General features: G+C 25.6%; 2 protein-coding genes and 3 non-coding genes across 5 annotated transcripts in view; 2 read left to right on the forward strand and 3 right to left on the reverse strand.

The window, feature by feature from the left end:
- Window positions 1–1,526: 1,526 nt before the first annotated feature.
- On the reverse strand, window positions 1,527–3,078 carry Phum_PHUM347370 (ptm1, putative; the record flags this gene model as incomplete). Its single annotated transcript, XM_002427774.1, has 6 exons — window positions 1,527–1,596; window positions 1,679–1,790; window positions 1,880–2,057; window positions 2,142–2,481; window positions 2,566–2,849; window positions 2,932–3,078. 6 exons carry the CDS (start codon window positions 3,076–3,078, stop codon window positions 1,527–1,529), a joined length of 1,131 nt encoding a protein of 376 aa, XP_002427819.1.
- Window positions 3,079–4,895: 1,817 nt separating this feature from the next.
- Window positions 4,896–22,617, reverse strand: part of Phum_PHUM347380 (midasin, putative) — a gene marked incomplete at both ends in the record, with an annotated part of 37,627 nt that continues 19,905 nt past the window's right edge. The window contains 28 exons of the mRNA XM_002427775.1: window positions 4,896–5,078; window positions 5,155–5,395; window positions 5,471–5,773; window positions 5,859–5,998; window positions 6,083–6,250; window positions 6,332–6,568; window positions 6,655–7,536; window positions 7,609–7,833; window positions 7,909–8,088; window positions 8,948–9,145; window positions 9,221–9,362; window positions 9,444–9,651; window positions 9,735–10,539; window positions 10,623–10,764; window positions 10,847–11,370; window positions 11,440–11,654; window positions 11,736–11,947; window positions 12,021–12,247; window positions 12,333–12,612; window positions 12,684–12,977; window positions 13,172–13,434; window positions 13,531–13,911; window positions 13,984–14,818; window positions 15,691–15,739; window positions 15,788–16,425; window positions 16,503–16,714; window positions 16,787–16,926; window positions 17,131–17,284. Coding sequence (XP_002427820.1) covers window positions 4,896–5,078; window positions 5,155–5,395; window positions 5,471–5,773; window positions 5,859–5,998; window positions 6,083–6,250; window positions 6,332–6,568; window positions 6,655–7,536; window positions 7,609–7,833; window positions 7,909–8,088; window positions 8,948–9,145; window positions 9,221–9,362; window positions 9,444–9,651; window positions 9,735–10,539; window positions 10,623–10,764; window positions 10,847–11,370; window positions 11,440–11,654; window positions 11,736–11,947; window positions 12,021–12,247; window positions 12,333–12,612; window positions 12,684–12,977; window positions 13,172–13,434; window positions 13,531–13,911; window positions 13,984–14,818; window positions 15,691–15,739; window positions 15,788–16,425; window positions 16,503–16,714; window positions 16,787–16,926; window positions 17,131–17,284 — 8,478 coding nt within the window. The remainder of the gene's footprint in view (window positions 5,079–5,154; window positions 5,396–5,470; window positions 5,774–5,858; window positions 5,999–6,082; window positions 6,251–6,331; window positions 6,569–6,654; window positions 7,537–7,608; window positions 7,834–7,908; window positions 8,089–8,947; window positions 9,146–9,220; window positions 9,363–9,443; window positions 9,652–9,734; window positions 10,540–10,622; window positions 10,765–10,846; window positions 11,371–11,439; window positions 11,655–11,735; window positions 11,948–12,020; window positions 12,248–12,332; window positions 12,613–12,683; window positions 12,978–13,171; window positions 13,435–13,530; window positions 13,912–13,983; window positions 14,819–15,690; window positions 15,740–15,787; window positions 16,426–16,502; window positions 16,715–16,786; window positions 16,927–17,130; window positions 17,285–22,617) is intronic.
- On the reverse strand, window positions 17,345–17,416 carry Phum_PHUM347390. The gene has a single exon. It is a non-coding gene; the product is annotated as a tRNA-Gln (tRNA).
- Phum_PHUM347400 lies at window positions 17,766–17,837 on the forward strand. Its single transcript has one exon. It is a non-coding gene; the product is annotated as a tRNA-Gln (tRNA).
- Window positions 19,362–19,434, forward strand: Phum_PHUM347410. Its single transcript has one exon. It is a non-coding gene; the product is annotated as a tRNA-Met (tRNA).

Genomic DNA, 22,617 nt, shown 5'->3' on the forward strand with positions numbered 1-22,617 from the left:
AATTTTTTATAAAAAAAATTTGTTTTTTTTTATGCGTAAAAAAAATTATGATTAAATTTTCGTATCACGGCACTGATAAAATAATTTACAAATTACATAATAATAGACCGAGAAAAAATTAAAGTTATCTCATTCATAAAAAATAAATTTCCGTACACACACACACGCGCGAAAATGATTACCTCGACCTTAAATATTATTATCATTATTAAAATAATTAATTAATTAAATTTAAATTACCTTCGAAATTATCCTTCAAATTTTTTTTTTTTTTTTTTTGTCGTCAAAGTTTTTTATTTAATTTAAAAAAAACATAATTTCAACAATAACCAAACGTTACAACAATCTCTGACTGTGTCAGATTCCGACAAAAAAAAAGAAAAAAAAAAAAGGGGAAAATGTTTTACTCCTCAATGAATTTTCTCTCTCTTTTTCCTATTAGGGGTAAATTTTTTTACCCCTTAAAAATTCACGGATAAAATATAAAACAAAATAACTCCATATATATTTGATATTTTTATTGTTTGTTGCGTTTTAAATATATATTTTTTATTATTTACATTTTATTTATTTATTTATTTATTTATATACATTCACGAGAGTATAAATTTTATAACAATAGTATTATTATTATTAATAATGTTATTAAAATGAAAATTTATACTTTGATTTATCCAAATGAATACAATAATAATAATAATAATAATAAATGGACGGTAATGAAATAAGCGGCAGATCTAATTTTGCGAATCGAGAGTTAAAAATCAAAAAAAAAAAGCGAAGGGTTGTTGGGGGAGAGGGGAGGGAAGGGGGAGGAGATAAAAATGATAACGTGGGGGGACTAAGCCTGCGCCCCAACGCGCATTGATACAAAATTCCCCTTTTTTTCCCCATACTGAAAGGGAAAATTTTTTTTTCCGAGTTCCAAAAAAAAAAATTATTATTATTATTATTACCACACGTAGAATTTGATTTCCCCCCCTCCACCCATTTTATAAATTACACGTGTGTAAAATTGATAAATATAAGTACTTTGTCGTTGTTTTAAATAATTATTTAAAAAAAAAAAATTTTTAATTATCGTACAAAATGCCAAAAAAAAAAAAAAAAATGAAAAATCCGTTAGAATAAATAAAAAATTCGAAATAATAATAATAATAATATTTTCGTGTCGATTTGATGTTATTAATTCATAAATCTATGAGATGATATATATATCTTATAATTACTAAAAAAAAGATTTTAATTCTAAAATACTTTCAAATTTCAAAAATTATTTAAAGCTAACGTTATTATTAAATTTAACAAAAAAAAAAAAAAAGAAAGAGAGAGAGAGAGAGAGAGAGAAAAAAAATTATTAATATTAATATTAATATGAATAAATACAGTGATAAGTTGTATAAATCGAAAAAATAAATAACTCATAATATTATAATACATTTTTTGGTTTTCGTATTAAAAAAAATTAAACGAATTATTTCCATTTTGAATAAATGAAATAAAAAAAAAAATTATTATTATTATTATTATTGCATTTTGGACACTTCGTATTTTGTCGTTAATATTTCTTCTTCTGAATCAAATATGGGAAGAGCTCTGTAAAAAAGGAAAAAGAAAATTTTATGAAACCAAACATTAATGTATACAAATATGGATGTATGTATAAGAAGGTTATTACGTTTCGACTCCTGCCGATGGTATATTTTCATCGACCCATTTTAATATATCATCATCGTTCGTAGGTTTAGGTTTCGGTGAATTTGGTCGGCTGTGAGTTCTCATTTTAACACCTTGAAAATTTAAAAAAAAAAAAAATTTTTTTTTTTGTGTCGTCAGTTGATTAAATGTGTTGTAATTTGTTAATTTAATCCGATAATACCATAAGCATCGTTCACGAACAAATCCTCTTCTTCGTCGTCTTCAGCAGCATCCAACAATGGAGTGAAAGCATATCTTTGATTGTTGTTTGTCGGCCTCCACAAAATCATAATAACTAATAAAAGTACTGAGAATAAAATGTGCCAAAAAGCTTCATCTATCCAAAGGTTTTTCCAATCCTACGGGAAAAAAACATTTTTTTTTTTTCATATATTTCACCATCATTTCCTTTGAAAAATGAACATTTTAATCCGAACACTCACCGTCAAGCATATGGCTAAACGATGAACTTTAATAGAATATAACATAAATATTATAGAGGCCAATACTGAGAATACTAATGTATTTGTAAAATGACGATATAAACTGAGTTTAACTAAATTTCTTCTTAGTCTTAGGGTACGCGTTGTTTGTATCAACGCAGTGAATATCCACCAACAAATGGCCGAATCGAGTACCGCAAGAGGAATGCTTGCAATAAGCAATTGATTGGAAGAGTCATTTTTCGGGCGCATCACTCTTATGTATCCTTCAACTACGGCTAATATAAAATAGCAGGCACCAACTCCCATAAGTCTGTGTAGCATAGATCCAAGGCGTGGTCTACAAAAAGAAACAAAAATTTTACTTAGTATAGGAGTGCTCTTGCAAAGAAAGAAAGAAAACAACACTCAAGTCAATACTTACTTAACAATACCAAATCCCAAACTAACAATAATAACAAGCATTCTAGCCAAGGTTCGTTTGGCACATGAAACCCATTCGGCAAAGAGAACAACCGATTTGTAATTGACTCCTGTTGAATTAATATTTTGATATTCTGCATAAAAAATGGCTTTTTCTATCATACCTAATAAAATTACCCCCCCAATCCAAAATTGAATTCTAAGAAGTTCCCTCCATTGGCAAAATGACACAATCAACCATATTAAACCGAAAAAAACATAAACTAAGCACATGACTCCATAAAACTAAAAATTTTAAAAGAATTAATTCAAAAAAGTATTCAAATATAAAAAAATTACAAACAAATGAATTATTGATTTATTTTACCGGCAAGAGAGGCCAATCTGCTGCAGATAAATATCCATTTTTCCCAATAATATTTACTAAAACATATGCTTTGAAATCTGTACCTTTCATTTTCAATACTAATGTATAAAAGCCATCTTTTGGCACAACATAAACAGGAGAAGTCATCTATTAAATTCAATTTAATCGATTAATAAACAATATTGAAAATCATGTGCACATTTTAATTAATGATTATATGATTAAAAAAAAAAAAAAAAATTTGTTTAACACTTACCATATTAGGATGATCGTTATGTTTAAAATTTTCAACAGCTGTTTCTCTTTTATTATTATCTTCTTCCAAATCAGAATTTTTTCCTACTTGCTTTAATCCTGAAGTTTGGTCTCCGTAGTATTTCGAGACGGAATCTTCACTGCCGAAATCTTTCAATTCATTCTAATTTGACAAAATAATACATTTATTTATTAGCATCTTTACAAGTTTTAAAAGTCATCTAATAATTTAAATAAATATAAATTATAAATCTTACCAACATTATGTGACCACTGCAATTGGTGACAATTTCCTGAGCAATAGTCTTATTGTCTTTGTGAATTATAGGATCCAGGAACTGCAAATAAAAACAACATTTAATAAATTTTTGTGTGTCTGCAAATTAAATAAATTACTAATTGTATACATAGAAACATTAACTTAAATGACATCATTAACATCGAAATGAAATACTAATAATGAAATTGATAAAACGTTTAACAACTTTAAATTTTTAAAATGATTTTATTCGTAAAATTTATTTTGAAAAAAAAAAAATAAGAAAAATATGAAGTTAATAAAAAATTGTAAGGTTTATATAGAATTCATTATTTTAAAAAAAATTTTAATTTTCATTTAAAACTAATTTATTTTGATTGTTACCTTTTCACCATCATCAAATACTGAATGATAGTTCCAACAGCTGGACTCTGTTATGAACCAATCAATAGTTACAATTGAATCTATACTTCCACTTAAACATAGAACTAAAAAATAAAAATAATGTCAAATGATAATAATATTTTCTGATACAGTATGCTACAGAAGTTGTAAAACAAATTAACATTATTAAAAATACATGTTATTATAAATTAAAGATTGTAAATGTAATTTTTAAAAAAAATTTAAAATGTTAAAATAACTCATTTTTAAAAAGTCTATATTATTTTTAGTCTTACTTTCAATAAAAAATTGAGATCCCGCAAATAAACTTTTAGGTATAGTTAAACCAGGTATGTTCTGAAAATAAAAATATGTAACGTGATTAGGTTAAAAACAAAAAGTTAATAAAAAATAATCAAAAAATAAAATATTCTAACTTGATCTAAAGTACAATTCCATTTTCCTTCTTCTGGAAAACTGTAAACTAAAGAACTTGGGACAGAAAAACAAAAAATAAATATTAAAAACATAAACATTTTATAATGCTGATAAGCCCCATTGACAAAAATGATTCACAACCGTTTACCATCTTTATTTTGTAATTGACAGTAAATCGTCTTGTTGCGCAATCGTCTTCAAAATCTTCAAACTTCAGACGAAATATATAAATGTTTTTATTTATTTATTTTTTTTAGTTTCAAATTAGTGTGAATCAACTAAAATAAAATTTATTTATCTTTATCGAAAATTAAACTTTTGATTTATAAAATAATTATTTTATTTTTTTAAGTCTTTTTTTTGTTTTTTAAAGAATGCGTTCTTGACCTTTAATAACCAATCTTATTTTGACATTTGAGAAAAATATAAACTTTATGTAATCGTTATTATTATTTCTAGATTTTTATCTGAAGTGAATAGTGGAAATTATTTCTGTTAATATTTTATTACCGGTTTAAAAAAAAAAAATATGAATTGAAAAAATAAAAATTGTAGAAAATAATAAAAAATAAAGAGTTATGAGTAAATTTATTTTATTATTAAATTTTTTCTTAATTCATTACAATCATTATGTCATAGTACTTGTTATTAATTGAAACCATTGCCTTAGAGCATCTCCTAATGTATTGGGAAGAGATGTTATATCACGAAGAATTAAATAATAAGGAAAAGGGAAAACTTCCATGTATGAATTAATTCCTACGAGTTTACCATTTTTAAATTCTGGCATTCTGATATCCATAATAGAATCCTGGAAGAAAATCATAATCATTCTCGCTCTTTGAAATAACCAATGTATGTATGAACATTTTTAAAATTTAACTTACTTTAGATTTTGGATTATCGATAATAATAAAAACGACAAATATTCCACTATCTGTAGTTCGCTGAACAGCCATTTTTACTTTATCTAATCCTTCGCTGAAAGCTCCTCGCCCATCGGAAATAATTATCAAAAGTTTAGCTGTGTCTTCACCTTTCTTTTCATAATTCATCATTTGAGTGCACACATCAAGCATGTCACATGTGAGTGTTTTCTTTTGCTCAAAAGTAAATTCTTTAATAAACCTGTCACGATAAAATTTTTAATTTGAAAACGGGGAAAAATACATTTTAAAAAAACCAGGAACCCCAAATGCATACCTAGCACCCATATCATCGGAAAATTGATCCCCTAATCTATGTACAATTTTAGTTTTTTCACCAAAACTTAAAACCCCTAATCTTCCAGCTTCTATCAATCCCATGGCTTTGAAAACAAGAGCCAAACATTCGAAAGCCAATTCTTGTGATTCGTTATGGCACATGCTGAGAGAGTCATCAATGGCCAAAACTATTTCATGTTCTCTTTTCCAAGGTTTCGTTCTTCTAAGCCATATGTTATCCTTACGAAATTCGCTTGCTATGTAACCAATGATTTTTCTCATATTGATACGACGACCGGTTCTAACAAAATTTTTCATTATTAAGTCAAATCCGAAAAAAAAAAAAAAAAACAAAAAAACAAAAATTTCAAGGTGTGTAATCATACCTGTAATCTCCTTTAAGTCTGGTAGCACGAGTAGGTTCTAGAATTAATCTCAATTGTTCACTTAAATCTCGAGCTAATCCGTCAACGATTGATGTCAGCATATGCCAAGTACGAATGTCGCTCACTGAAGGAATTTCATTCTGGAAAAATTTAAATTAATTAAATTATTAAAAAAAAAGAAGAAGAATTATAATAATTTTCATTTAATTTAAATATTTTTATACTTTTTGACTTTGCGACAACTGATTTTGTATTTCCACTCTTATTCTTTGTATTTCTTCCGGTTCTAATGGTGGAAATTTCTCTCGACTCAAATCTTCTGATAATTTTGTATGAAAAGTATTTTCCGGTTTTCTACCAACATTCATAGTTTTAATAAAATCTCCTTCCGTCTGCAACCAATATTATTATTATTATTATTACTGTCATCGAATATAATCTATCTATGATATAAATTTATTTAAAATTTAAACCTGAAGTTTTATATCATCCGTGATTTGATTTCCATTTAATTCTTCTTCGCTTGGAAAATTGTTTTTATTATCATTTTTTTTTTTACAATTTTTTTTATCTATTTCTATTTTTTCAATATCATCTTCATCGATATCCATGCAACCGTCATCTTTCATTGAATCCGTTACATTTTCTTCTTCTTCTTCTTCTTTTTCTTCTTCATTTTCATTTAACAAAGGATTTTTATCAACTTGTTCCTAAATGATACAAAAAATAAAAAATAAAATAAAAGGTTTTAAACAATCATTTATATAATAAACATAATCACGTGACTGGTACAAACTTTGGTCGCAGCATCCAATACTTGTGCAGCATTTTGGATATCTTCGGAAACGTGTTGATACATTTCTGAATCGGCTTCATTTTCATCGTTGTTGGTATTTTTCTCTTCTAAATTATCAATGGTTTTGAGCTTTTTGTTAACTGAACTTTCTTCATCTCCCAAACATCTATCATCATTACTTTTTCCAGGTCTTTCTCTTTTTCTTTCTCTATTCATTTTCGATTGACCGGAAGTTAATTTTTTTTTACTTGAAACATCTGCGTCGTGACCCTCCTTACTTTGTTCAATATCGGCTTGTCCGACTCCTTTGGAATCCACTTCAACTTTTTGCGAGAGTTCTTGCGCTTCAGCATTTTCATTTTGATTATCATTATTAGCAGCAACTTGATCTACGGACATCATTTCATGGTTTTCAGTTTGAGGTGCGGGTTGAGCCACCATTTCCGAAGGCTTGTCATCAGATGGATGATAATTATCATCTTCGGTAGTTTCTTTATTTTTATCAGATTCCTCTTCTGATTTTTTATCATTTCTATTAACATTTTCTTCTTCGGTATTATTTATGTCGTTTTCTTCTTGGTTTTTATCATTTTCTTCTTCGCTACCATCATATTCCTTCATGTTATTGTCATCATCATCACCGCCATCATCCGAATCAGTAGAATCTTTATCTTTATCTTCATCGGTTATTTCTTTTTCTTTATCATTTTCTTCCATTTCCAAAGGCGGTTGATGTTCTTTCATGGCATCTATATCAAAAGGATTTTCTTCATTTTCACCTTCATCGCCTTTTGCATCACCGTCATCTAATTGCATGTCATCTGGTAGATCTAAAGGTTCGGGTTCCGGATCAGGTGGATGGTGTCCGTGATAAGGATCAATCTAAAACAAGAGAAAGTTTTTTAATGAAAGCGTACGTTTAGAATAAGACACAATTTATTTAGGTATACGTACCTGATCCCCATTGTCTTCATTTTCATTCATTTCATTAATATCTTTATTTTTTTGCTCTTTTTTACTATCACGTTCTCCATCATTTCCTTCATCTTTGTTTTCATTTTCTTCATCATTTTCTTTTGCTGCATAATTATCTTCGGTTAATTTTTTCCCTCTTCCTCCTTCTCCATCTTCTTTTTTATCTTCGTTTTCATCATCTTCATTCTCAGAATCATCCCATAGCTAAAAAAAAGTTTTTTTTTTTTTTTTAATTTTTCAAAATAAGATTTTATTAAATTTTTTATTAAATTTTTATACCTCAGATTCCAGTTGATCGACACCAGCATCAGTTTCTCCCATTTCCATATCAGCATCTTCATCTTTTGATTCATCTTCATCCTTGTCATCATCATTATCATCATTTTCATCATTTTTATCATCGACATTATAAGATTTACCATCAAAATTTTCCGACATTTCTATACCATTTTCATCCTCCTATTTAAAAAATAATAAAAAACCCATAAAAATTTTATTTGATTACAACAATTTATAACGTTTTTTTTTTAAAAACTAAATTTCAAAAAAAAAGACATTGTTATCGTATATTTTTATTATATATTATTATAAAATATATTATTATTAGAAAAGATAAAAACAAAACAATTTTTTAAAATAAAAACAATTATTAAATATTATAGAAATGCTAGACAATTGAAGATGATAAATGATTTTTATAATGGAAGAAAGCAAAGGATATTTTCTTTTTTTTTTTATTTTATTTTCTTTCTTTTCCAAACTTCATTTAACTGGAAATTTTGTTTTCAAAACATTTGTTATGTTTTTATATGTTTCCAGTAGGTTTTTAACCATAATTTCACCCTGTTTTATAGCTTTATCAAATTCATTTCTTGCAGCTACTTTTCTACTTAAACTTTGAGTGACCGTTGATAATTTTTTCAATATTATTTTTGCTTCTTTTTCAAGTTTAGCTTTTTCATTTTCCTCATTTTCAATAATTGCTTCAAGTTTCATTCTTTCTTCGTTTAATTTACTCAAATTTGCAATTAAACCTTGTGAATCTTTACATTTTTCCAATATCAAATTGTGATATGCCATTGATTTGTATTATTTTTGACAAAAATTTTTAATTTTAATTAAAAAAAAAAAAATTTTGATTAAAATTTTTCGAAATTGATAAAAACAAATAACCATTGACGTAAATAAAAATTAAAAAAAAAAGTAAATAAATAAAAATTTTTGTTGTTTCAAAATATTTTTGTTTCTTGTCCATTTTTTTTTTTTTTTTTTTTTATTTAAATTAAAGTAAAAAAAGCATAAACAAAAATAATCTTACATTGCAATCTTTGTCGTTTTCTTCATTTTTTTCAGATCCTTTGGGTCTTGCATCTTCCAATTGATCTTCACTTTCTATTTTACTTGAAACATCTTTTAATCCTTCTCCATCTGATCCGGTAAATCCACCTCCTTCCTTATCGGTCCAACTCTCACCCTCTCCCTCTCCCTCTTCATATTCTGGAGGCGCACAAAAACCCTGATACAACAAAAAAATTATAAAAATATTCTCTGCTGTAGGAAAATTTAAAAAATTAATTATCCTCTTGTGTACCTTTTGTGCGACTTGAATAAACGTTTTATATAAAATACAAGAAAGTTTATTCGATGTTCTATAACATAAATTTTGTTGTGTGACAAGATATGAACAAAGATGAAAATATTGTTCAACCAATGGAATTATTGGTAAAAACAAACTAAAAAAAAAAAAATTAAAACAATTTTTTTTTTTTTTTTGATTTTTTAATCCACCATTTAACTATTTAAAAAAAAATTACCCTAATATTTTCGGGGTAATTTGTATTAAATCGCTGGAATCTGAAAAGGTTGACAAGGTATCAAATATAAAATATAAAATATTATTTGTTTTTAAAATGTCAAGATTTTCAATATCGGAATGTAATGACTCCATTAATTTTTTATTTAAATGATTATCCAATAATTCATTTACTTCTTCTTCAGCTTCATCTTCACCATTTTCATCGACTAAAAATAAAAAAAAATTATTATTTTAATTATTATTTTATTTATTAATTATTTCAAATTTAAATTTTAAATTAATAACAAACCCTTTGTATCATTTGGTTCTTTTTTCATTGCATCCACTTGTAAATAATCAATTTTTTTTTTTAATTTTTGAATCCCTAATAAAACATGTTGAATAAGTTTTTCAATATTATTTTTTAATAATTTTTCAATATCAATCCTTTCATTTTCCGAAATATTATCATTCATTTCATACGAATTAATTTTATCAGATAAATTTTTAATTTGATTAAAGGTAATGGTCGTCAATTGACTAGATATTGTTTCGTTGGACAATTTATTAAAAAAATTATTTAAATTTTCAATTAAATTTTTATAAATTTCCACGCATTCATTACATTCCATCACATTTTCATAAGTGTAATAAATAAAATCATTTTTTAATATTTCGTTGACGCCATTTTTTTTAATATTTACGCAGTGAGAAGGATTCGACGTTAAATTTTTATCGAATTTTCCTTTCAATTCTTTAAATTTAAAAAAAATTGAATCGAATTCTTTTCGCGTTGTGACGTAAATTTCGTCCGTTTTCGATGATGTATAAATCGATGGCGTTAAATCTCCTCCGATAAAATTCATTTCTTTCATTTTTCCACCTTCGGAGAGGGGCCACGAATCCAACAAGTGATTAAATTGTTCCAAAATATAATTTGTTTCGTCTATACATTTTTTAGTGTCGTTAATCGTTTTTATAAATTTTTTCTGAGAAGGAATTCCAAAATTATTTGTCTTTTTAACGATGGAATTCAAAGCGGATTTGTAATTTTTCAAATTTTCCAAATTCAAAACGGAAACGGTTAATTGTTTCCTTTGATTTTTACACAATGCCTGGAATAATTAGCAAATTAAACGAAAATTTGGAAAAGTAAAGAAAAAAAAAAAAAAAAAAAAGAATAAAAAATTTGACTTACTATGAAATCCCCGGAAAATCCTCTCAATCTTTCAATAACTTGCGGACCGATTTCTTTAGATGGAGTTAAAAGAGAATTTTCTAAAATTAATTTTCTCAAAATTGATTTTAAATAATAACTTTCTCCAGTTACTAAATAGTTACTACTAAAAATTAAAAAAAAAAAGAAAAATCGTTATAAATTTTTTTATTATATTGTATAAATTCGCAAATTTAATTAATAACCTGTCATTTTGATGATGATGACCGTCAAAAAATGGCATCGGAGATGAATCACACATTTCAAGTACTCCAAAATCATTATTATTAATACCAGCTCTATAAGATAAACCAATTTTCTGTAGAGTTTTAAATAAATCCACGAGTGCTCTTCTTTTTTGATGTACGATATTTTTCGCTTGAGATTTTTGTTTTTCCAAAGGAAGACTCCTATCAACATCGATATTTGCAAAATGTAACGAATTTTCACAAATGATTTCCGTTAAATTTTCTAAACTAATAATAAGAGAAGGATATTCCGCCTTTAATACGATTTCGTTAATAAATTTTTGACATTTATTTAATTTTTTATCGAAATTTTTTATATTTTCTAACGTTTTGGACGATTCGTAAAACTCTAAATTTTTATTAATTTTTTTTAATAAAATTGAAACATCTTGATAAAAAATATTTTTTATGTTTTTTTTACGTTCTTTGAAATTATTCGAAAGGTCAAATGATTTAAGATCAACTTTTTCTTGTAACAAAACCTAAAAGAAAACAATTTTTTATTTTTTGTTGTAAAACTTTAAAATTCTTCTTGGTGAATAATAACTTACTTCGTATTCTTTAATAAATTTAAGTAAAGTTCTATGACTTTTTTCAACGGCTTGTTTTACGGACCAATATGTGATATCGTGCCATTTTGCTATTTTAACAAATTCTTTCAACTTTTTCCAAATGGAAGCACTATCTTTTTGTAATTTTTCATTAACGACGATGCTAAATTGTTGATAAAATGCATAAAGATTCCATAAAGCGATCGATAAAACATCTGTAAATTCAATAAATTTTGTCTCTTATTTAAATTCTATCACATTTATGTATTGCCAGTTTATTTTTCATATAAAGTAACCTCGTTTTTCAGATTTTGGAAAATGGAGGACGTGATAATGATAAGATAAAAGTATTTCCAGCCTTGCATCGAATTCTCCAACTGGTGATGCTTCTATAAAATTGTATAAAGCTTTGACAAGTTCATCGAACGAAGAAGAAGAAGAAGAAGAAAAATATTCTTCGACGAGACACCAAAAATGAAACCACCATTTAAACGTTTTATTTTTTATTCTGAAATCAAATTAATAAAATTATTTTAATATTATTATTATTATTATTAAATGATGGAAAAAATTTCTTTTACCTTTTGTGAGCAGATAATAAACAATCTTTCCATCCTTGTAATTCTAATTTACGCCATTCTATAACAAGATTCGTGATTTTAATTAAATGATCAGATATTGAAACGTTAACGTGTGCCACGCTTTCCCAATCCTGACAACTTTGAAGTAAAAGTTCAATTCCAGTTAAAAATCTCATTACTGGAGATTCTATGGAAAATGTTAGAATTCTATCGGTGATGGTATTGATCTAAAAAAAAAAAAAAAGCAAAATATTACGATGGTATTTAAAAATTTCGCATTAAAGAGAAATTTAAAAAAAAAAAAAAAACAACCTGAATCAATGTCGGATGGTCAGGCCATTCGGATAAGAAACTTTTTATCCTTATTTTCAATCCTTGTAATATTTCCAAACATTTACAAACTTCTTCAACATTTTTATCTTGATAAAAATCATAAATATAATCGGAATCCTTATAAAGTTTGGCTTCGGAATAACATAAACCATTTTCTTTTGATTTCATCAACGCGAGTAATCCGGGTGTTAAAATTTCATCAGTTTTTCTATTAAGAAGACACGCAACGTTTGGTAATAGTTTGTGTATTAATGAAAACCTAAAAGTTTTAAATTTTACTTCATAACATTTTACAAAATCTTAAAAACTTGTCGTATATTCAATTTTTACCTCATGCACAAAGGAGATATAAAATCAGGATTCATAGAGAAATTATTATTATTATTATTATTATTTAAATCCCATTTAGTATTTATTGATGCTTTTACCAACACCATATGAAGTTTACTGACTTGAATCAAATGATTTTCATTAAAAAACGTTTTGTCAGTTTTTTGACGATTACTACTACCATTCGATTTAGAATTTTCATCGAAATCTTCTTGAAATGTTGGAAATAAATTTAACATGTCGTTTAAAAATTCTTCTTCTTTTTCTCCGATTGCTCCTCCATGTTGTATCCCTCTGAAAGTTGAATCAAAATTTTTAAGAAACGTAATATTTTTATATATATATAATTATTAATTGAGAATATTTGTATAAAAAATTACTTTCTAACGTATAATTTTTCTTTTTCGATTTCTGCTTTTCTTTTATTATTCTCTTCTTTTTTCCAAAAATCAACGGCTAGAGAAAAAATATTCATAATTTCCGCAAACGTTTCATCATTTTTAAAAAATAACCATTCGTTATATTTGACAAGACAAGAACTAAATAAAATAAGCAATTTATTCTGTTCAATTTTTTTTATTATTTCTCCAGGCCAAGTGTTTGTGTTAAACAATTCGAAATTAAATGGTAATTGACGATCTGGAGTGATTGGAAAACTTCCTAAACTATTAATCCAATTTTGAATTTCAATATGGCGACTTTGTAAATTTAATATTAATTCCGACATTATGATGTTTATACCATGCTCAATCTATACATAATCATTCTTAAATTCCGATGTAATTAAAAAATTAAGTAAATATTTTAAAAAATTTACGTTGGAAGACGCTGATAGTATTGGATACACCAAATCTCCATAATTACAAACAAATTTTTCTATATTTTCACAAAAATTTTTAGTTTTTATAACAATAAATCGACCTTTACGAAACAAATGATCGATAAATTTATCATTATTATTATCCTTTGCGGTCATAACATTCAACGTATTTTCATAGAATCGAATCATTTCATCAAAAGTAACCATAAAACCATCCATTTCTTTTAATATTGATCTGAATTCATCGGGAAATCGTTTAACTTTTTTCAAATAATTATATTTTAAATTATTTTTAACGGATAATTCCAATTGAGATTCTAAATATTTAACATAAAAATGATTTAAATCTATTCCAGTGATTTCCGAATAGAATTTCAAAGCCAAAAGCTCCATTTCGTGCTCCGCGATCTAAAAAAAAAAAAAATACATATTTATCAAAAACGATCAGGTTTTAATAATATTTAAACATTACTCTCGTACCTCTTCCACGGCATAATTTGCTTTCACTAATTTTTTTCTAATGGGATCGATTTTACCCTCGTGAAGTATTAAAATTTTAATCATGCCAAGAAGTAACCAATAATTTCCCAAAACCATATAATTCGATTCTTCATCTAATTTAAAAGAATTAAAAAATTTAATAACGGATTTAAATCTCGTTAAAAAAATCATTTCCGGTTTCCGCACGGAAGTTTCTTTAAATAATGTATCCAATGCTTTTTCGAAAGGTAAATCCGAATGTTGAAATCCTAAACTTTTTCGAAGACTCTCATTCAATTTATTTAATTCGAAATTTAAAATTTTCTTTTCGTTTTCGAAACTGTCGGTTAATGATATTTTCAAATCCCCATTTATTAACGGTTGTATAGAATTTGGTAAAATTGTTATCATCAACTTGTTAAGTTCATTTGTTGATTTTTGTGAACTTGTTAAAGACCAATTTTTTTCCGTTTCGAAAACCATATTTATGATTCTACAGCACCAAACGGGTCTATGATATGGTAAAATTTGATTCATGTATTTCAATTCGGCTTCTTCGTTTTCAGTTTCTTCGAAAAATAAAAAATCTTCGTTTAATATTTTCAATGCGGTGAAAAGGATTTCCGATGAGAGTCTCCATCTTTCTTTTATCGTCGAATTAAAAAATTCAACTAGTAAATTTTTAAATGAATTTCCGTATTTAACGTCTTTCCTCGTTTCTGATAAAAGTTGAATAAATTTAATTATAAAACGAGGTAAATTATCGAAATTTATTCTTTGATATTCATCGGTGTTAATATTCGCCATTACGTATTCAACAAGTATGTTAAGAATACTTCGCAAAATAATTGGATCGCCATTAATCGTTGATTCATCCAAACATTCTTCCCGTGTCCATTGCCATTGCCATTTCATTCTCGGGGGGCAAATATTTATTCGGTAAAGAATATCCCATGCATTTCCGAAAAGTATTACAAATTTTTATAAGTTTAACAGAATTTTGTGAATATCCCATGTGTTTTGAAAATGTTAAAAAATTTAACAATCTCTCGTTTCTGAAAATAATTCAAAAAAAAAAAAATAAATTAAATAAAGTTAAAAAAAAATATTGATTAAAATGATTTTTTTAAATAAGTCGATAAACTTACAAATCTGCGGGTAAGTTTATAAAACCTGATAATTGATCACTTTTTATAATTAAAAAATTTAATAACCATAAATAGTGTATTTCTGCTAGCGTTAAAGTATCTTCATTAACAATTTTTTTATTTTTATTACTAAATAAAATAAGTTTTCCCTGTTGTTTTAAACGAAATTTCCATTTTGATAAGGTGAAAAACCAAACAGCATCATCCTCTGTTAAATAAACGTTTGTACAATTTAATAAATCCTTCGTGAGGGAATCAAATTCTTGTATGTATTTAGTAAAATTTGAAATCATGGGTTGCTCCATAAAAAAATTTTCCATCCGTCCTTAAAAATTAAAAAAAAAACGTTTTTTTAAAAAATTTATTATAATTAATTTAATTTAATTAATTTATAAAATTACCTTCTTGCACGCATTTGGAATATTTTTCCAACGTCATTTCATTATTATTTGCAGAATCATCATACAGAGCGGAATTAAGAATCTCTTTTAATAATACAAACACGTTATTATCATTTTTTAACGGTTTTTTTTTAAATATATATTTCATGGATTCAAACCATCTCAAATCCCAGGGTAACCACTCGGTTTTAACATTCGTTATAATTTCTGTACATTTATTATTTAAATATTTTAAAATTTTTTGAAATTTTTCACTTTCCACATCTGATATAAAACTTTGAATAAAATTATTTAAAATCCGAGAATCTTCATTAGAACAAGTTAAATATATGTGAAATACGTTAAACAAAATAAATTTAAAAGAATCAAAATTTTTATTTATCAAATCCGAATTTTTAAAAATAAAATCTAAAATTTCTACCAATGTTAGTCTCCTACTACTACTACCAGTAATGGAATTATTGAATTTTGATGCCAGGTACAAAAGAGAGCATTCTTGTTTAATTCTTGCAATTTTTGGATCCACGATATAAGTATCGATCCCTGGTTTCGCATATGATATATCCAAATTAGTATCTCTTAAATTTAATTTGGTAGAAATCTCATCAATTAATTGGTCGTTCGTAAAATTATGAAGATATTTCGATGAGTTTTTAATGGCGTCTCCTTTTGAAAATCCTTGTTTCAAATATTGACTCGTCCAAAATGCATTCGAGGTCAAATTAGTAATGCTTTGATGATCGGTTTTCGATTCTATTTCTAAAAGAGCTTTTTGAATTTCCACATCCGATATCCCCGAGTCTGTTAAAAGTGATATTAAATCCAATTGTGGCCAATTTTGAATTTCTTCATCAGGTAAAATATATATTTCCACTCCGCGATTACGCATAGCTCTGTAACATACATTATTTTATTATTTAGATATTTAATTGAATATCAGGGTAAAATTTATAATTTTTTTTGTATTCACCTTGAAATAGATCCATTTTTGGGATCCATCGTAAAAAATAATCTAAAATTTGGATGAGGAGTTATCGTCATAATTTTTCCCATTTCGTTAGCTCCACGTTCTCCTATTGTCAAACACCCGTTTGGCTCTAATAGACCATTCAACCTATCCAAAACAGCATTTGAACACAAGTTAACATCTTCGATGAGTACCCAAGAACCATCTTGTAAAGACTGTAAATATAATAATTAATTTTTTTTTTACTATTAATTTGAATTTGGTTCAAATTTACAAAAAAAAATTACCTTAACTAATACGCTGTCGACCCATTCAAATTTCCCGCCAAAAGTCAGACAACCGGAAGAAGATATTTTATTAATTAATTTTTCACAATCCGAATATAACTTATTGGATAAATTTTTCAAATCGTCATCTTTTTGCAATTCTTTACAAATTAAAAATTTTTGAAAATTTTTTATTTTCCTCATAAAATTATCAAAAGCCGAAGAATCCGAAATTGTTTCTAAAAATGAAAATAAAAAAAAAAATTTTTAATCGTGTGTGTGTGTTTATGAAATTTGTGCAATTTAGATAAAGTTGTTTTACAATTAATTTAAGGTACATAAAAAAAAAAAGATGGAATACTTACCACTTTTAATAGGAGAATCGTTAAATTTTATAAATTCTTTGATCAAATTTAAAACTCGCGGATAATTTCCTTCGTTGTAATATCTTCTGGCAGCCGATAGTACTAAAACTTTTGTCGAATCAACAATTTCGTTAAAATGGCGATAATAATCAACCTGAAATGACAAAAAAAAAATTTGTTAGAACAGTTTATAAAAAAAAAAAAAATTAATAACAGGTTCCACCGAGATTTGAACTCGGATCGCTGGATTCAAAGTCCAGAGTGCTAACCATTACACCATGGAACCGGTGTTAACGAATCCTACCTAGATAATCAGAAAGAAGAAATAGGAAAAAAAAGAAAAAATTAATAGAAAGAATTACAATGAAATTAATTAATTTCGTTTTGTACATGAGGATATACCTATAATAATTATAATACCTGAAAAAAAACCTAATACGGTTATTTAAAATTAATAACGTCTCTTTTCGCGCGTTTTTTAGAACGCGAAAGATTTTTTTTTTAAAAAGAAATTATAACAAGGTCATTAAACGTGGAGAAGAAGAAATTTACGTAGTGACAAATATTACGTAACTGAAGAATATTTATATTAAAAAAAAAGCCGATTTGTACGTATTCTACTCATCTTCACATAGGGTTCCATGGTGTAATGGTTAGCACTCTGGACTTTGAATCCAGCGATCCGAGTTCAAATCTCGGTGGAACCTGATAAAAAATTTTTTTTTTTTTTAATTAAAGTAAAAATTAATTAATTAGTATTTTAAATAACTTAATTACAATAGCATTCTCGTAATAAACAACGCAAAATAAATTCCTAAAAAAAATTAAATGGTAAATGCTACATAAATAAATAAATAAATAAACAAAATTATTTTTTAATCGAATGTGAATTGTCGATTAGTATAATAAAAACATTCATTTCGATCATTTTACCTATTAGTAACTAATTTTAATTAGATATTAAAAAAATAATAAAAAATTGTGTCAATGAGACTGCGCTCAAAATAAAAAAAAAAAAAAGGAAAAAAGTTGATCAACTCCTACAATTTGCCAAAAAAAAAAAAAGAAAAAAAATTTCATCTTTTATAAAAAAACTTTTTAGACATATTGTTCGGCGACAGTTTGTAAAAAAATCAAATTCATTAATGGCTTTTTTTTCAATAATTTGATTCAATCGATTGATCGATCGATAATATTTAACGCGATTATTTAAACGATGCCTTTAGAATACCTGTTTCGACAAAACTATAAAAACTTTTTGTTTATAAATCATATTTTCGAGGAAAAGAAAAAAAACTAAGAGTTTCAAAGTTGTATATGAATAAGGACGCCATTAAATAATTTGTATCTCGTTTGCACGGAAATGACGTCATTTGATTATCCCTTCACACCAAATCCCCGGCATCGGATAAAAATTTTAATAATCGATTTTTTTTGAAAAAATATTAAAAACAGCTAATGACAAAAACATTTTTGATAATTATTTATAATATTTAAAATGTAAACGAGAATAAATAAATAAAAGCGAATCATAAAACGACATTTAAATAAAATAAAATGAAAAAAAAAATTGAAAAAAATTGAAAAGTCTTGATAAAATTGATAGAAAATCAAAATCTTTAAATTAATCGGGCACTTTTCCAATAGATTTAACAGATAATTTTTCTTTTTTTTTTCTTTTTCTCGTCTCTGGAATTGTTAAAAATTTACACTGGCTATTTAATTGAGCCAATACGTACATACATAAGAAAACAAAGTAAAGAAATTCGAGTTACAACGAATAAATTTAAAAACATAGAGAAAATCTTATTAATAATAATTATTTCCTGACGTCCGTTTCATTATTATGGATAATAAGATAAAAACAACAAAGATTCCCGATTCGACACGCATGTCAACAACCATTATAAATGCAAAAGTGCGAGAGAAATCTATTTATTACATGCAAAATTAAAATTTCAGAGCCCCATAAAATTTAATTAAAGTCTTAAATAGAAATAACAAACAAGTACGTACGTCATTTTAAAATTTTAAAATTTCTAGAATTTTATCACACTCTATGCAAAATATTTACAGAGTAAATAAACCGAAAAAATTATAATAACAAAATATTCGTGGGTTTTTTACCCATAAGTTAAACACTAATCAAAAAGAAAACATCGCGCCTGAGAAAAAAAAAAATTTTTTTCCTATCCCCTCGTTTAAGACAAAAACAATCAATGCACGCCAACGCCTCGGTAGCGCAGTAGGCAGCGCGTAAGTCTCATAATCTTAAGGTCGTGAGTTCGATCCTCACCCGGGGCAGTTAATTTTTTTATTTTTACATTAAAAAAAAAAAAACACAACAAACAAACAAACAAACAAACAATTAATCGTGTCAATACGATTTAAAGACGCGAAATGAACAATTTTAATAAAAAGTACAATTTATTAATTTTTTTTTTGTGTCCACAAACTTATACGTACGCAAAACGAATTTTAGACAAATACAAGAAAGAAAAAAAAAATCAATTCCCATGTATTTTGGTATGCATAACATTTAGTTTAACAAAAAAAAAAAACAAAACAAAATGTTTTATTTTCTTAAAACAATAAAAATAAAAAATAAAAATAATATTAATATATTTTTTTGTCGAAACAAAAAAATTGAAACGTAAAATAAACGTATAAAAAAAAAAATATATATATATATATATTTTAATACGTGCATTATGTAAAAAAAAAAAAACGTTACTTTTAAGATATTTTATAAAAAAAAATCCCCCCGAGGTACTTACTCATTTAAAACCTTTAAAAAAAAAAAAATTTAACTTTAGGGTTACTAAACGGGTTCCCCCCCAATGCGTTCCCCTCCCTCCTTTTTTTTTAAACTTAATATTTTGTACTCCGATGAGATTTAGTATTTAAAAAAAAAAAAAGAAGAGAAATAATAGAATTTTTAATAGAATTATAAATTATTTTAAGAGTTAAACAAAAAAAGGTGTAAAATTTGTATATAAACATTATAAATCAACTCCGTGTCGTCTTGTTTTAAAAACAAAAAAACAAAATTAATTATTTATTTCCTCTGTGACTAAAAGGAAATATGAAACTAATTTAATTTAATTAATTAAATAATTAATTAATTTTTTTTCCTTTAATGCAAGTCTCCCTAAAAATAGAAAAAAGGTTTTACACCTTTATTTTTATTCATTTTAAATAAAAAAAAATTTCCCAAAAAAAAAAAAAAAACCCTGGGAAAAACAAAAAAATTAATAATGGATATTACGATGCAAGTTCCCCCCCCCCCTTTTTTTTTGATACCCGTAAAAAATAAAAATCCTATTTAATATTTTATAACAAACAAACAAACAAACAATTTATTAATCTATTTTTCATTACAAAAAATCTTTTCCTGTTGTTGTTGTTGTTGTTGTTAAAAGTTTTCACTGGGATTTTTTCCTTTTTTTTTATTAATTACCCAACTTTTGGTTTTTTTTTTTTTATTTCACGAATCGAAATAATAAATTTTTTAATGCTTTTATGTAAATTTTGTACATTTAATTTTTAATTCTAGAACATTCTATATAAATGTATAAGTAAAACAAAGTGAAAGAAAAAAAAAAAAAAAGAAAGAAAAATTTATTTAAATTGACTCGTTCCAAAAAAAAAAAAAAAATTACACAGCGAAACACAAACAATTTTAATGTTTTTTTGTTTGTTTGTTTGTTTGTGTGTATGTTCTCTCTCTCTCCCTAAACAATCAATAATTTTTTTATTTACAAACGTATAAAAAAATTTGCATATAATAAATCACCTGAATCACTTTTTTTTTAGTTTTTTTTTTTTTTTTTTAACGATTTTTTAAAAGAAAAGATTTATTTTTATTTATTTATTTTTTTTTATTCGTCTTTAAAATAAGAACAAACAACAAAAAAAGTTTAAAATTAACTTTTTTTTTTTACTTTTGTATATGGTGGTCTATACCTGAGATGTATAAAATCAAACTTTTTTTAATTCAATCCTCAAAACTCTATTTTTATTTCTCTCTTTCTCTTTTCTCTCTCTTTCTCTTTCCCCCCGCGTGCCTTTCCTTTCCCCTCCCTCCCCTCACCCCGTTAAAGTTCGTTGCAAGGATGCCAGGAAAAATAAAAAGACCGAACGGAACTGGCAGTTGAACGACGTTTGCCGTTCGAAATTCATCGTACGTAGTTTTTTATTTGTATAAAATTTTAACGCAAATCAACCGAACGGAGATTTTAATTTTTTTCTTACGAAGAAAATATCGCGAGTTATTAATTTAATTTTTATTTATTTATTTATTAAAACGAATAAAATATGGATTATTAATTCCAATTAATAAATTTTTATTTAAAAAAATTAATAAAAAGGTAAAAATTAATAAATAGAAAACTTTTACTTTTTTTTTTTAAATAAAGCATGAATAAAATCATTACGTAATTATTTATATTTTTTATTTCATCCATTAATCATTCATTCATTCATTCATTCAAGAATGATTTCATTCATTCATATTCTTAGAGATAAAAAAAAGAAAATTATTAATTATTCATTCAGGATTTAAAGCTCACATTTTTTAAAAAACGCTTTCAAAAAAAAAAAACGTTTCGAAATAATAATAATAAATAAATAAATAAACAAATCCGCATAATTTAAATAAATAAATAAATATTGTCATCATTATTATCATCATCATCATCATAATCAAAATAAAATCGATTTTTTTAGTTTTTTTTAAAAAAAAAAAAAATTTTCCTTTTCAAAAATTAAATTTTATTTCTTTTTACGATTTTTTTTTTTTTTTTTAGAAAAATGGCGGCGTCAACGGGGCACCGTAAATATTAAAAAAAAAAAAAAAAAAAAAAAAAAAAGGAAAACTTTGAGAAAAACAATTTTAAAACGTTACTAAAAAAAAGGAAAACTTTATATATATAGGTATGAGAATTTTCTTTTTTTAATTTTTAAAACCTCAATTCGGAAAAAAATATTTTTTCACATTTTAATAAAATTTAAATTTTATGTAGGTTTTATTTATTTATTATTGATGACGTCATCATCGGTGTACCGGAAATCGTCGCCGTTTTTCATTTAATTAATTAATTTATTTTCGTCATAACATTTTTCTATTATTGTTTTTATTCCTTCATTACTTTTTTTTTTTTTTTTTTTTTTTTTTTACAAAAAAAGAAAAGTTTTACGGAAGAATAATTTTTTTTTTTTTAAAAACGGTATTATTATCAGTTTTCCCAGGGAATTTCCTTCCTTCTTTTTCTCCCTCCCCCTTTTTGGCTCAATTTTCATTGTCTATTTTCTGTATGTGAATGAAAGTGAATGTTTATCCTTGTTTGTTTGTTTGATTGTTTGTTTGTGCGTGTGCGTGCGTGTTTGTCTTGTTCACATAAACAAAATTTAACCAATAGAAGAAGAAAATAATAATAATAATAATTCTTAGGGTCTATAATAAATATTAACAACGACGACAAAAAA

The sequence above is a fragment of the Pediculus humanus genome, genomic scaffold (assembly GCF_000006295.1).
Source record: "Pediculus humanus corporis 1103172107761 genomic scaffold, whole genome shotgun sequence".
Taxonomy (NCBI): Eukaryota; Metazoa; Arthropoda; class Insecta; order Psocodea; family Pediculidae; genus Pediculus; species Pediculus humanus.